The 16178-nt window shown below is 35.7% G+C and overlaps 1 protein-coding gene across 1 annotated transcript in view; it reads left to right on the top strand.

The window, feature by feature from the left end:
- LOC149792015 (unconventional myosin-Ic-like) overlaps positions 1-16178 on the top strand; it is a 42743-nt gene that overhangs the window by 22558 nt on the left and 4007 nt on the right. Inside the window, exons 16-21 of the mRNA XM_089970508.1 lie at positions 1415-1564; positions 3066-3195; positions 5803-6189; positions 6534-6588; positions 8089-8246; positions 9490-9615. Coding sequence (XP_089826634.1) covers positions 1415-1564; positions 3066-3195; positions 5803-6189; positions 6534-6588; positions 8089-8246; positions 9490-9615 — 1006 coding nt within the window. The remainder of the gene's footprint in view (positions 1-1414; positions 1565-3065; positions 3196-5802; positions 6190-6533; positions 6589-8088; positions 8247-9489; positions 9616-16178) is intronic.

The raw sequence follows: 16178 nt of genomic DNA, 5'->3' as shown, positions 1-16178 counted from the left end.
ATAACAATGTTTAGTGAATGCATGAAAATAAATTGAATAGGGTAATTCGTTTACACCTGTAAAGCTACGCATTTGGTGTAAAACTCAATTATTTCATGATTTAAAACTTTTTCTTAGACAATTAAAAAAACAAATTTGTAGTGGAAACTTTTTTTGTACCATGAAATTAGAATTTGGAAGTAAATCGCTCCAAATAAAATAAGCAACTGGGTTGAATTTTTACCAAAGCTAATTGATATTTACATTAGCATCCTTCACGGATCAAAAGATATGAAGAAAGTAAAAACTCTCATAACGGAAATAAATGAATCGTATGTATAAACATGTTCAATTTTTGGAATGTCTAAATGTAAAATTGGTGAAATATTTAAAATATTAAAATTCAGAACTCTTTATGAATTCGTCTACCTTATTAACTTTAGCTACGAAATGTGTAAACCCAAGGAAGTGATTTTTAGGTGATCTAGTCGTTTGCAGGCTAGAACATCAGAATCACAAAGACACATATAGTATGATGTACACAAGAGCTATATCAATGCTACAAGGAAGATGACATATATAAAGTTAAAAAGATTTTGAAAACATCAAAGTGAAAAAAAAAACATTTTCAAAGCAATAAACATTAAATGTGGTTGTTAAAACGGTAAATGGCTGTTTCGTGTGTTTATACAAGAAAAGCCCGTTTTATATTAAATTCACAGACAAATATTTAGACATATATAAGCTCCTCCGAAATGTCACAAAGTCTTTTTCATGGCATACTTTTACTATTTCATAAATTTAATATAGATGAATCTGTAAGTGTATCTGTTATTGGATCAGCTGCTTCAAAGAAACCTTCCAAGATAGTCATGTATTCAGCTTCAAAGAAACCTTCCAAGATAGTCATGTATTCAGTTGGGTCAATGTGATACCTCAAATTTTTAGGCTATGTCTCCACAATGTTGCAGTGTTTCGTTGCATCTTTCATGAAGTGTGAGCCGGTTGTTCAGGAAGTCTATCTACCGAATAATCGATAGTGTAACGTGGACTTTTGTATGGTACCGATTGTAAACATTAAAACACACACACACTGACACACACATATATATATATATATATATATATATATATATATATATATATATATATATATGATTTCTCGTATCCATCTTATAAAACTAGAAAAATCTTGCTGGTCAGCCGTCTAAATTCGTCCATATACAATATTACTATAGACCAAGAGGATATCCTATTTTTATCGATATATTGAACTCTTCGTCAAGTTTGATTGACTTGGAATGAAATGATAAACGTAAAAGTTTAGCATGTTGTTTGTCTAATTGACGTAGTAATATTGCAATATAATTCGTTTTCAGTAGGGCTAATGCCAGTAACTATTATTTAATTATCTTGGTTCCACTGCACGCTCCAGATGTCTCAAGCCAAACGAAGATCTGAAACAAAGCGACTTTACTGACGACGTGGTAACAGAACAACTCAAGTACAACGGCATCTCGCAAATGGCCAAAATACGCAAAATGGGATTCACGTACAGACGGACACACGCAGAATTTGTGTTAAGGTAACCCTATATCTATGATTCAAGTACGAAAATATTATTTCCCTGTCTTATTTTGTTTGGGCAAGAAGTTGCCTAAATATAGGGCATTATGTCCGGTGAAGATTATAATCCTAACTAATGCTCCGAAAAATCAGACTGTCCGAATTTTCATTTTAGAGACCATGTTTCGGCAACATAAAGCAAAGAATCAAGAACTGAATAGGACAAATGCGTACGATGCTCAAGACATGAAGTGGTAGGATTGTAAAAGAGTGTGGTAAATTGTATTTTTAAAAGTAGTCAATCCTGTATTGTATAGTTCTTGCTTTTGGTTTTGTTTCTTTTAGAACTTAAATATAAACTGGGCGATACTGTTCGCCTCCAATGTAGCACAAGACCTTCCTAGAAAGAGAAAACATTCTCATATATTATAATTTTGTTTCATATTTATTTGAGTACCTAAAGTAGCCACAAACATGCATATGCGTTATGAGCATTTTCCTGTTGAACGTTGGACTATTAATTAAGAAAACAATACAGTATATATGTCGTACTTAATTTGCAGTACATAAAAAGGTACGGTTTCTATGAATTATTATCTTTGTAGTAGATAAAACACAGTATGGTTTATATGTATTATTATCTTTATAGTAGATACAAAACAGTATGTATTCTATGTATTATTATATTTGCAACAAATACAAAACAGTATGGTTTATATGTATTGTTCTTTGAGCAGTAGATAAAAACAGTATGGTTTATATGTATTGTTCTTTGAGCAGTAGATATAAACAGTATTGTTCATATGTATTTTTCTTTGAACAGTAGATATAAACAGTATGGTTTATATGTATTGTTCTTTGAGCAGTAGATATAAACAGTATGGTTCATATGTATTGTTCTTTGAGCAGTAGTTATAAACAGTATAGTTTATATGTATTATTCTTTGAGCAGTAGATACAAAACAGTATGGTTTATATGTATTGGCAATAGCAGCCAATACACATGGAGGCAGCTGAATTCTTTTCAACACTAATCAGCAGTGGGCATCGATAATCTCCCCTTATGAGGAGCGCATGTAATGGGCTGTGTGTTTCAAATTAAACTCGAGTTATTGTAGGTTTAGTTTAAATAATATGTGTATTGATGTGGATTTGTATTCAATACCAAAAGCACCAATATACACATCACATGTTTGTTATAAATAAACTACCTATCATTCAATCGTATTATTGATTACAGGTACAGTGATGCCTGGGCTGATAAATTCAATAGTGTTACTGATTTCAGGTACATTGATGCCTGGCCTGATACATTCAATCGTATTACTTCAGGTACAGTAATGCCTAGGCTGATACATTCTATAGTGTTACTGATTTCAGGCAAAGCTGTGACTGGCTTGATACATTCAATCGTATTATTGAGTTCAGGCAGAGTAATGCCTGGGCTGATGAATTCTATAGTGTTACTGATTTCAGGTACATTGATGCCTGGCCTGATACATTCGTGTTACTGATTTCAGGTACAGTGATGCCTGGCCTGATACTGTCCAGGTTCAGGAAAACCGGTACAAAGAAGCGGCGACAGATTTACTGCAATCTGGAAACATACCAGCGGAACTACAGAAGGACTTCAGAATAGGGAAAACGAAAGTAAACATGTACAAATGTCAAAGATCCGTGTATAGTGTACAGGGAATTAGACATACGAGAAAACTGTATTTAATGCTTATTATTTGAAATGTAACGACGATGGTAAATTATCAACGGATTTGTCATCGGCATAAACGTAATACTAATACAGTTATATATTGGTATTACACTAGTATATTATTATGGCTATACAGTTATATATTGGTATTACACTAGTATATTATTATAACTATACCGTTATATATTGGTATTGCACTAGTATATTAATATAGGTATACCGTTATATATTGGTATTACACTAGTATATTAGTATAGGTATACAGTTATATATTGGTATTACACTAGTATATTATTATAGCTATACAGTTATATATTGGTATTACACTAGTATATTATTATAACTATACCGTTATATATTGGTATTGCACTAGTACATTAATATAGGTATACCGTTATATATTGGTATTACACTAGTATATTAGTATAGCTATACCGTTATATATTGGTATTACACTTGTATATTAGTATAGCTATACCGTTATATATTGGTATTACACTAGTATATTATTATAGCTACACACCAGCAAGATACTTACGCTCCTCTTCTGACAATCGTATACTCATTATTCCCATTATGAAAACGAAGTCATACGGACAGCGTTCTTTTGCATACCAGGGCCCAGCAACGTGGAATGAATTGTGCACTGAACTTAGACACAAAGACACAGTGATCACATTCAAGAGGACTCTCAAAACTCACTTATTTCGACTGCAAGAACAAACTTAAAGACCTAACAATGTTTCCTACCTGAAATATTCTCAGCATGTTTTTTATTTTTTAATGTTTTTTCTAATTTCGTGTTGTTTGTTTTTGTAATAATATTATTATGTTTCTTATCTTATAGATGTTGTCTAATGTTGTAAAGCGCTTAGAGTTCTAAAGATTAGGCGCTATACAAAGTCCTCATTATTATTATTATTATTATTATTATTATATATTGGTATTACTCTAGCATATTATTATAGCTATATCGTTATATATTGGTATTACACTAGTATATTAGTATAGCTATACCATTATATGTTGGTATTACACTAGTATATTAGTATAGCTATACCGGTATATATTGGTATGACACTAGTATATTAGTATAGCTATGCAGTTATATATTGGTATTACACTAGTATATTAGTATAGCTATACCGTTATATATTGGTATGACACTAGTATATTAGTATAGCTATGCAGTTATATATTGGTATGACACTAGTATATTAGTATAGCTATGCAGTTATATATTGGTATTACACTAGTATATTAGTATAGCTATACCGTTATATATTGGTATTACACTAGTATATTAGTACAGCTATACCGTTATATATTGGTATTACACTAGTATATTATTATATACATTTTAGCGAACAATTATAAGCGAGATCTGTATAATTATTGTTTTAAATTTATTCTTAGCATTCATCCATATCAAGGTTTAAACAATTCAGTATCAACACTAAGGACAACAAGGTCATAGATTCTATAAAGTCATTAAAAAGCGTACAAAAATAAAAATGGTACAAGGCCACTATACTGATTAAAAATGGAAATGTTATAACGCCACTAAACTGTCTTAAAAATATAAATTTTATAAGACCACTAGACTGTCTTAGAAATATAAAATTTATAAGGCCACTAGACTGTCTTAAAAAATATAAATGTTATATGGCCACTAGACTGTCTTAAAAATATAAATGTTATAAGACCACTAGACTGTCTTAAAAATATAAATTTTATAAGGCCACTAGAATGTCTTAAAAATATAAAATTTATAAGGCCACTAGACTGTCTTAAAAATATAAATGTTATATGGCCACTAGACTGTCTTAAAAATATAAATGTTATAAGACCACTAGACTGTCTTAAAAATATAAATTTTATAAGGCCACTAGACTATCTTAATAATATAAATATTATAAGGCCACTAGACTGTCTTAAAATATAAATGTTACGAAGACAGTAAAACATCGCTGAAAAATATAAATGTTCTGAAGACATTAAAATAGTGCAGAAAAGTATGAATGTTATAAAGTCACTTAACAATGAACAAAGTGACATAATAGTAGGCACCAGATAAAGTAAAATGTTTATTAGTGATTTTCGTACAAAGAGACCAAAACAAGTTACACTGGGTCACCAGCGTTAGTTATGTTTGCGTCTTCTTTGGATTCCAAGTTTTTGTTAAGGACTATTTATCAACGTAATGTCTTATATTCTCTCTGTTTTTTTCTTCAAACAATTTCACGATGGGGTAGGAGACCACGAAAACATAACCCGCTGAAATACGAGAAACTAAGTATTATATATGTTAGATAATAATGTGACATCAACCTACAATTTCCCGAGTTGCGAAACTTCTAGTTGTTTATTTCCATATATATATATATATATATATATATATATATATATATATATATATATAAGAATTATAACAGTAATTTCACACATATTTGACGTCGTTTGTATGAATAATAGTCGTGTGACTGTACACAAGTCGAAAGGCTCTGTTTGGGGTTTATTTCTTTTGCTTTGTTTTTTAATTTACAAAGGTTTTCATGAAAGAGCGTCTAGTCACGTGGATGGAGGGTGTGCTGTATGAAGTACATAAAAGGAAAGAAGAGGAGAGACGAAAAGAGGAAGAAGAGCGTAAAAGAAAGGAGGAGGAGGAAGAGCGTAAAAGAAAGGAAGAGGAAGAGCGTAAAAGAAAGGAGGAGGAAGAGCGTAAAAGAAAGGAAGAGGAAGAGCGTAAAAGAAAGGAGGAGGAAGAGCGTAAAAGAAAGGAGGAAGAATACCTGCGTCGAGAGGAGGACGACCGGCGTAATCGTGATGAGGAGAATAAGCGCGTGGAGTCCCAAGAGGTGGATAAGACACCAGAAAAAAAGAAAGGGCCGCTTCAGTCGACATTAAAACATATTAGGAATTCAGTGAGCAAATCTGTAAGTTGTTGTTACCAAATTCAAATGTCATTATTTCACTTTCATTACATTCAGTTTTTGTTTCTTCTAAAACGGTGTAATTCGCTATTTTTGTGGGTTTACGTATGAACAGTAATTGAGGTTCTGGCTGTTCTGTCGACGAGTTGGAAACATACAATAACATTTGGGGTAACTAAGATTAGCCTGAGCTTTGGTACTTTCTTCAGAAATGGAAGAAAAAGAAAGTCTATAGGTGACTATTTTTAAATTAATCTAGTTACAAACCAATAGCATGTACTTGTCAAAGCTCATGATAATTCAACAATGATGACAAAACATGATAATTTAATGCTTTTCACTTTCAGCTACGACTTTCAAGTTCAAAATCAAATGCCGCTGAGGATAATGAAGCGATTGGAGGTACTGTCTCCGAATCTCATTAGAAATACAACTGAATCAAAAGCAAATGTTTTTATAACGTAGAAGCTTATTTTATATTCAGTAATAATAATACTAGTAATATTAATAATAACAACAACAATAACAATAATACATTTATATTATTATTATTATTATTATTATTATTATTATTATTATAAAACCGCTACCCTTTTATATATCCTAGTTGTAATACATAATTGCAATGAAGTGGCTATTCCATTAGTATAAAATAACAGTTTAAGCCCCTAAATTAGTCATAAGATGGAGTAAACATTATGTGTGTGTATATATATATATATATATATATATATATATATATATATATATATATATATATATATATATATATATATTATTATTATTAAATCAAGATTATTTAATCACTGCTTATCGATTTCAATTCCTTAATTCAATGATAAACAACACCCACAGCATCCATTTAAAATGCTCTTACCGTATGATGTTTAGTACATAAGAAGAGCAATGGAGACATCTATCCTGAACGAATCGTCGAAGCGCTGAGTATCGACAATCACATATATAACCCAACGATTCCAAATGTAGATTGCTCATGCATGTCCGTAAATTGAAAGTTCTTGATGTTGTGATGGACGTTCTCGGAATGAATTTCTATTGAGGAAGGACATGACTTGTTCTTGATCGCAGTCTCGCAGAAGAACCAGTTACACGAATCATCAAACATGCGGTGGGTGGGTGTAGATCTCTAAATTGTTATGTACGATAGGATTAATCTATGGGGAATTTTCCACGTTGGAAAGTGGACAGTTATTGAAACTAATGGTCCCCTAGAAATTCAGGTCCTGGGTATTCAGTGTAGCAAACTAATCCGATATGGCTTGCAATATATGATGGCAGCCGAATTCTGCTGGTCTGGCGTCAATTGCACGGAGCACGATTCTGTCGATCGGGCGATATTTTCCAAAAGACGGTGTCCATGGGAAGGATAATCCGAGTAACATTAGGCGTAATGCCATTAAGGGATACCCGATTAAGATTGGTTATGAGTTCTTAAGGCAGATAATCTCAAATATTAGCGTATGAATGAAAACAATATAGAGTATTTATATGAAAATAAAAAATTAGAAAGTTCAAACATGTAAAATATCAGAAATAAGTGATGAGAAATAGAAAGACGACATTAACGACAGTGTATAGATAATAACTCGGATATGTCGATAATACGTTCATGAAACAGGCAGCAAAGGAAAGAAAAAAATATTTATCTCAGACAGCGAATGTTACTCCGATATTATTAGAGATTTAGTTAATCACGATAGGTATATTATATTTCACGTTGAGTAATAGTCACAATCGACTGGCGATCGAGTTCGAAAGAACCAAGATATCCAGATGTAATGAAGTTTCTATTAAGTTACGCATTCACATTGAATTATATAATTTTATTTAAAGAACCGATACGCCGTCTACTTATTAATACTTTTGTTTGTATTCCTGTAGAACACCAGTCTATCAAAATTCCCAAGAATTGGAAGGTTGGTGAATTAGTCGGTTCCGGGGGATTTGGTATTGTTTACAAAGTTGTTGATGCCGGGACACAAGAGGAACAGTTTGCCGTCAAGCAAATCGTGTTCTGTAGGAGCAAAGAAATTAGAAAGGTACAAATACTGCATTTTTATCTAACATTACAGTCTAGATTGAGCAAATAAATTAAATGAAACTAATTTAATACCAGTATAAACTAATATTGACAGATAAGGATGCGCCATATGTTACCTAATCCACATGACCTTAATTAAAAGGTATACCTTGTATATATTTCATAACTTTTGAATATTTGAAATGAATATTCTAAGAAGCATACTTTTAGTGGACAATTAATCTTTCCTTTACTTTGCGATTTTATTCAAGATGAGTCGATTATGAACTTTTTATGTGACTCCAATTATAAAAATGATAGCATGTAATTACTATTCATACATTGTTATTCAGCACCGCCTGTCCATAAATATCATTTATGGTTAGCATACTTAATTCTTTACAAAGAATGAACAATCAGATTACATTAACCATATTTCCACTTTAAAAAATAGTCCATTTCTTCAGTTAAAAAATGTAATTTCAGTTGACATCATAAACGTATGTACTCTAATTTTAAACCATTGATACTATTTTGTACTTTATCATTATTCGTATTATTATACTTCTTCGTCGTCTTTTTATGCATCATTATCATCATCATCATCATCATCATCATCATCAACAACAACTTCTTCTTCTCTTGCTGCTTCTTCTTCTTCTTTTTCTTCCTCTTTAGTCCGTCTCTGCTGCGGGAGGTCGCGGGTTCGAACCCCAGCTGAGTCACATCATACTCTTATAAAATGGGACATAGAGCTGCCTCGCTTGGCGCGAAATCCGACTCATTCATACCAAAGACTTACATAAATTTTTACTAGCAGCTGCCTCGGTAGATGATCAGCATTAAGAGGTTAGGACTGGTCGGCCTGGTGTCAGGTTAACATAACTGGGTGGGAAATGATGCTACTTGTCTGCGGTACGATGACCCAGTGCTAGAAATCAGTATAAACTGTTATACTGCAGACATCGTAGCAATATGATTGAAAAATAGTAAAAGCTACGTTAAAATTCCAAACCACACGCACACGCAGACGCATACACACTTCATCTTGTTCTTGTTCATCTCTTCTTCTTAATATTATTATTATTATTATTATTATTAGTAGTAGTAGTAGTAGTAGTAGTAGTAATATTGTTATTATTATTATTATTATTATTATTGCCACTAGCAGCTGCATCAATATTATCCATTTTTCGAATTCATTATTAATCGCCATACTCGTAATTGTCTTAACAGACGAAAAGTGTCAAATATTGTTGCAGGTCATGGACACTCTGAAGAAAGACATCAAAATCTATGAAAGTTTGAAGCATGAAAGGATTGCGAAGTATTACGGATGGGCAGAAGAAAATTACGTATTTTCCATATTTTTAGAATACGCAAAGAACGTAAGTGCATGGCATAATGCATAACTCATCTGCGTGATACATGTTCCTAACTAAAACATCAAGCTCAACCCCCACCCCTCCAATGAAAGAAAGAAATGTAAGCTGAACAAAAACAGACAAACAGACCGCTGCCCCAAACAAGTCACCCCCCCCCCCACCGCCAACAAAACAAAACAAAAAGAAATGAAACCAAAATAAAACAAAAACAAAAATCAAAGCACACCGTTCGTATGATGCATGTAGCCTGAAACACTCTCTGTGTCCTGGATGTATACCTATGGACGCTAAATATTTTGTTTTTTCTCATTTACAAACATTTAAGAAGAATAAAAAACCGCCAGTAAATATTTTTATCATTGAAACATTGTACTTATGATCACACAACGATTTATCGGTTATTACTTTAATAAACATATAAAAGTATAAACTTGTAAATTCTTGTGATAAATTTTATATTTAACAATGACAAAATAATTATTCTTTAAACATTTTTTTTTCTTCATAGACCATATTGACCATTACGAACCTAACACAAATAAACTGTACATACAACATAGCGATCAGCATCAGTAATACGCATAAAGCTAACTTGCATGAAGCCAATACGGAGACTGCAATCGCTTCACTGACAGCATGATTAGTATAGTGGGGCTGTTTGGGGACAATGTGAATTTAACACGGGGAAATTTAACATGGAGTAAATGGGAAATTAAACAGTAGAGGGTGTTTGGGGACAATGGAAATCCAGTCAAAACGTGTGTGGTGCTAATCGGGGAAAATATGAATTTAACATGGGCATACAATTAACCATTAACACAAACAAAGACACATACACATACACAAAAAAATAGCAAAGAGAAGAACTATATTTTTTAAGAAGTGGAGTGGTCCTGAAATGGTCCTTTGCGTTTATTCTTCTTTTGTCTGATACCTTCTGTTCCTCCACCAACACCCTATCTTCCATAACATTCTTATTCTTTTTCTTCTTCTTTTAATCCTCCTCTTCCTCCGCCTCCACTCTTTCCTCTTTCTTCATCTTCTCATTCTCCTCTTCTGTTTCCATTCTTTCGTTCCATGCTCTCAGCCTTTATTTGTCTTCCATATCTTCCTTTTCTTCTTTTTTTTTTTTAATCATCTCTCTTAGTTGTTCCTTCGCCTTTTTTTGAATTATTCATTTCCTTTTTGTGACGATGTGGACTATAGGCAACATTCTCTATTCTAACTAGCATTTCTACTACTATGCCTAGGGTATCCACGACTTTCTGCAACTTTAACATCTTATCCATATGTGTGCTGGTTATTTTCGATGGTTATTCAAGGTTGAATGGCGCGAATCAGTCAGTCATTTTCATTTACGTGGTTTTCGCCCATAAGGGCATGCACGACTGGTTAATGCCATCACGGGGGGCTAATATATATATTTTTTTTCGAGCGGGAAAGAATGATGCCGCATCCCCCAACGCATTAATGCACTCATAGAGTGCTAATTAATTTTAGCCGACAGGTCGTGGGATAATAAGTCCCATACGACCTGGATGAAAGGCTATTATGAGTGGGAATGGACCCAGCACCCACCCATTGTTAATGCTGTCTTCTTAAGGATTGTGCATTAATCTTATTACATCAACCCGGTTCCGTGCTTACACGCTCTTCGCGGCACTTTATTTATAGACGAGTGGGAATCGGCCCACACATTCGTCTTCAAATGTTTCAGTTGGCAGGGAGGAGAGGGACCCGGATCCGAAAGGAGAGGCCAAACGTCAGCCGGAACACGCCTTTAACGTCAGATGTAAAAAGTGTCAAATGCAACACATTTGTCTGTATTGTGGGTAAATCTTTTTGACAATTTTGTGTAAGCCACAATTTTAATTAGAGCCGCGCTAATTAGCTAAACAATTTATTTTGTATTTGGTGTACAAGTGGACTTTCAGATTACATTTCTAAAAGAGGATCATTGTGATCCTATTAATTTGTATGTCAAGTTAGGTAATTGTTAGGATTAATTTAGAACGGTGTTCAAAGGGACATGATAGTTACAAGCGTTTTAGCAAGTGTAGGTTTCATGCCAAATAAAAACGTCTTAATATGAGGCAATTGGTTGAGCCCTATAAAGGGCTGGGGTTACGCCTCAAGGGATGGTGGTATCAGCAGGTATATGAATTCTAGAGCTTGGAAACTCTCCTTTGGTCCCCCCCCCCCCCTTGTGTTCTTGTAGGGGTACCATGTCTCCCACCACGAACTTGTCCCAATGAGAATCCTTTTTAGTTGGAGTAATCTGTGTATCGTGGATCTTATACAACTCGTTGACGATTAGGGCTAGGACTGCAACGAAGCAATCGACGAATTTCCTTCTTAGTTTGCTGATGTAGCCAAGGTTTCCTTTATAGCTTCGGTGTATTTTTTCTCAAATTGTTTGGGTAGGCTTCCTTCTTGATAATAGATATGGTATCATTGTTATATGATTCCCAATATTTCATTGTGTTTTGCTGTTGTCTCAATGTTTTCGAGCAAATGTCTTATGCCTTGTAGTTCAATTTTGTTCAAGTATGTAGTTGATTATATCTGCCCGATTTTTAGCATCCAATTTTTTTCTAATTTTGTCCTCTCCTCGTTCCTGTTTGATCTCCTTTAGAATAATATTTCATTAATCTTTGTTTCACTGATGTGATTGATGGTCCTGTTCTTGTGGTGGTAGCTGTTGGCATCGCTGTTGCTGATCTTGCAGTGATTGGAGTAATAGATGTCTTAGTAATATTACTCGTTATCTCAGCTGGTCTTGTTTTTCATGTTTCTTCATCTACATCCTCGTTTTCTACATTTTTTGTTGACAATGTAGATGTAGATGCTGCTGAGAGGTGCAGGAGCTGTTGTTATTGTTGTTCTAAAACATTCAAAAAGGGGTGTCTTCCATAGGTTCTAAAAGTCTAGAATCGCTTCTCTCATACTGTTGATTTCTATCGTATTATCGAATTCGGCATACAAGAGGACGTTCTCGGTTTCGGGCGGAGGATCTTTAACTGAAGTTCCTCATGAATATGGCCGGATTTTATAGGGTGGAAATGGCCCTCGTCGCTGACTTCGTCTGGAGTGAAATTAAAGGCCCACAAAGCGTAACCTCCTGCAAAATTTTCGTACGAAATGCCGTGACTGGTGTTGGTCCCTAACTGTCCAGTAGCTTTGTATCGGGACAAGTACAATCTCAAGTAGTTCCTCTGGGTAAAATTAGGTTCAAGCGGTCTGATACACAAGGTTTTGCCATCGCGACTGACTTCATTCTTGAACGCTCTGTAGTAGTTAAATTTGAAAGGATTGGCAGTGACAGCTTTGTTGAGGGATTCAATACTGACGATTGAAAACGATTAAACGTTTGTATAACTGTCCTTGGAACAGAGGATCTTCGATCTTGAATCGGAGTCTAGCGGCAATGGTGAAACGTTTTACTTCCTCTCGTTGTATCGGATACATGGCGGTCTTTCTGCTCAAAGTGTGGCTGATGTGATCCCACTTTAGGTCACACTTCCACACGTCGCAGGTAAAGTCTGGAAACGTGGATGATGATTTTATACTCGTTGGCATGGGCCATCAAATGGAAAGCGGCATTGCTGAGATTCAGTCTCAGGCGGATATCCACTCTTTTCAACACATGCTTGTCTTATCCATATGTCCGTATGTCAGAGCTGTGTCGTTAAACGTGCCCTCTCCTGCTGTGTTATGTTTCCATACTACACAAGCATACAGATGAGTGTTTTTGGATTCTTTTCCGTACGTCAAGATAATTTCTGGGTAGGTTCGGTAAGGGTAAGTATCCATGCTGCTGCTGGCCAGTTCCTTATTCAAATGCAAATCCACTTCGCTGAACAAGAAATGCATGAAAGTGTTGAAGGGAACTACTCTAGCATCGGAGGGGTGTCCGTTTTGTTCAATTTGACATTCAGGTACAAGTAACAGCTATTTATATCCATGTAATTTTCGGGCTTTTGTTTCATTTTAAACTCGATGAGAGCTGAATCTGTCAGAGAGGAGACGGGATGAATTTCTGCCGATTGGGATTCTTGTTTCGTCATAATAGTGGGTGGCATGGCAAACAGATCAAGTTCAAACTTGGAACAGACACAAGAATCTCAGTGCATCATTTTTTCTCTGAGTGTGCTTTTAATAATAAAAATCGTCTATGTCTTGGATGGTTCTTCTTTTCTTGGTCTTTGTGGCTCTGTGGAGTCCTTTGGAGGGGAGTCTTCGTCGTCTCTTTCTGCATTGTCCTTGCTGTGGCATCATGTTACAACGTATCTTCTAAACCATGTCCTCGCTGTCGAGCTATTCCTCGGTACACAGGATACATGACTTAGAAGTCGTTAGAGAATCATTTTCGAAAATGGAGTTTCATATTAACTTTTCCTTTGGAGAATGGAATATTTTGTCCTAGATCTCCTTTTATGCCAATGTTAACACTGTCAAAATACGACTTACTGACAGATCAATAGTGAGGCTGTACAACTTCGAGGTGAACGTGATAGGTGTTTCCACCTTTATCGACAGCGATTGTGCCATTATCCACTTTGAAAGGAATGAATTGCAGTAACGGTGCGGCCGTGTGTCCTACCACGTTGTACTCCACCACATCGGAGTACACAAATATCAAATTCAATCCTTCGTTCAGTTCTACATGGGATCGAAAACACTTGCTAAATACCAACGTTCCTTTTAACACTTCTCCGCTCATGTCTTCCAATTTATAGACGGTAGGATGACGGCCACACACTCGTCCAATGACACGAAACGATTCGGTGGTCCAATAGGGTACGTAACCATTGTCGAAAGTGCGTTTGGTTTTGGCAATGCGCACCCGATCTCCCGTTGTCAACACTTCACCTTTCTAGGGGACAGCCTCAGTCAGGCGCGTACCAAACAGGCGCTTGAAAACGGTCACTTCGTTGTCACGAGTCCCATTTTGGGGAGCACATCCGATGCTCTGATGGTAAGATTGGTTGTACGCTTGGACCATGTGCGGTAAGACGTCGAGAGTGTGTTGATGCGTAGAATATTTCCACATGCTTTCTTTCAAGGTGCGCTGAAAAGGTTACACGATGCTGACTTGGGTTTCGGGATTGTCGGTGGTAAAAAGATGAATTTCGCATTTCTTCAATTATTTTCGGAAAGCTTTGTTCCGAATTCGGTGCATTTGTCAATTTAACGTCGAAAAGGGTGACGACCGCTTTGTATCAACACCAGTTTGAGGGATCGCACTAACTTCAGCGCTCGATTTGGAAGTCAATGTCACGACCCAGGTAAATTTAGAAAAAAAATGTCGATGACATAAAACAAATATTTTTAGCCACGATTCTAGACGGATAAATTAGAGACATTGGCCAGTTCGGCTTCCCATTGATGAGCGATGCCCTCGACAGGGGTGAGATTTCTGGAAAATGTTACTCGAATGGTTTTGTGTAAGGTGTATGTGGCTTGTTCTTGTAATCATCTTTGCACTTGAGGCAAACGGAAACTTTTCAGTCTGGTTTCGGCAGCACGATACAATTTGTGAATTATTTTGTAACCCGCATGATGGAGTGGATCGTAGTAAATGCCGACTAACACCTTCTCCATTTTTAGTAGGTCACCCACTCTTCACGGATGCTACTTTGAATGGGTTAAGGCGGTGGTTTGGAAACGACTTCATGTGTCCTACGTGCCACGGGAGTAAAGGTCGAGGAAGTGGAGATGGTGGTGGCGGTAATGGGATGGATTTGGTCTCGCTTTGTTTATTTAACTTCTGGTTTTCCTTCTTTCCTTATCACTTCTATCAAAGGAGGAGTGTACATCATCTTTGTAACCCAAGCTTCAAATTTTTCTCGCTGAAGTGTGTAGGAAGGGGTCAACAAAGACGCTAAAAATATTACTAGGGATGGGAGCTTCTGGCGGTTTTTGAAAGACTTTTCATACGTCTTCTTCCTCCAGCATCTGTGGGGCTGTATCCGTCTTGGTCGCTATGGGTGGTGGTGGTTGTCGTGGTAGTGAAGGACTTTCATTAGGGTCTTAAAATCTTTCAGAGCTGGATAAGCTGTTTCGTCTAAAGCTTTCTGGTGAAAGAGTTGAAATCGCTGAAACACTTGACCGTACCGTTTTAATATTTCCGTTTCTGACAAATCGTTGCGATCTATCAACTTTGCAATTCGTGTTGTAACTGGGACATCTCAGTCAAATCGGATTGGCAGGTAAATACGGGGTCCGTTGTTCTTGCCAACGATGCAATTCCATTCATCGTTTGTAAGGCACTAAAGTACGTTTTATCCTTCCATCACATTCCAAAAGTCACGTCTGAGGTCTTTTGACTCCAGAGACCTTTTATCTTCTTGGTCCGTTTTTATCTTGCTTCCATTACTCCTTTCAGCATGGGTCCTAACAACATGGGCCGAATTCGTCCGCGTTGTACCAACATTTTTTTCTTTTGACGGATTGGTAGTTTATTCTTAATCATTTGTCGAAGAACGCGTCAATGCTTGACTAAGCATTCTTCCAGATGTGGAAACAAAGGTGTCGAGATTTTCAAGACATGCAGGCAACATTCA

This window comes from Sinohyriopsis cumingii, chromosome 9, assembly GCF_028554795.1.
Source record: "Sinohyriopsis cumingii isolate HCF-2022 chromosome 9, ASM2855479v2, whole genome shotgun sequence".
Taxonomy (NCBI): Eukaryota; Metazoa; Mollusca; class Bivalvia; order Unionida; family Unionidae; genus Sinohyriopsis; species Sinohyriopsis cumingii.
Note: the sequence above shows the minus strand (reverse complement) of the source record. Positions and strands in the feature narration are given on the sequence as shown.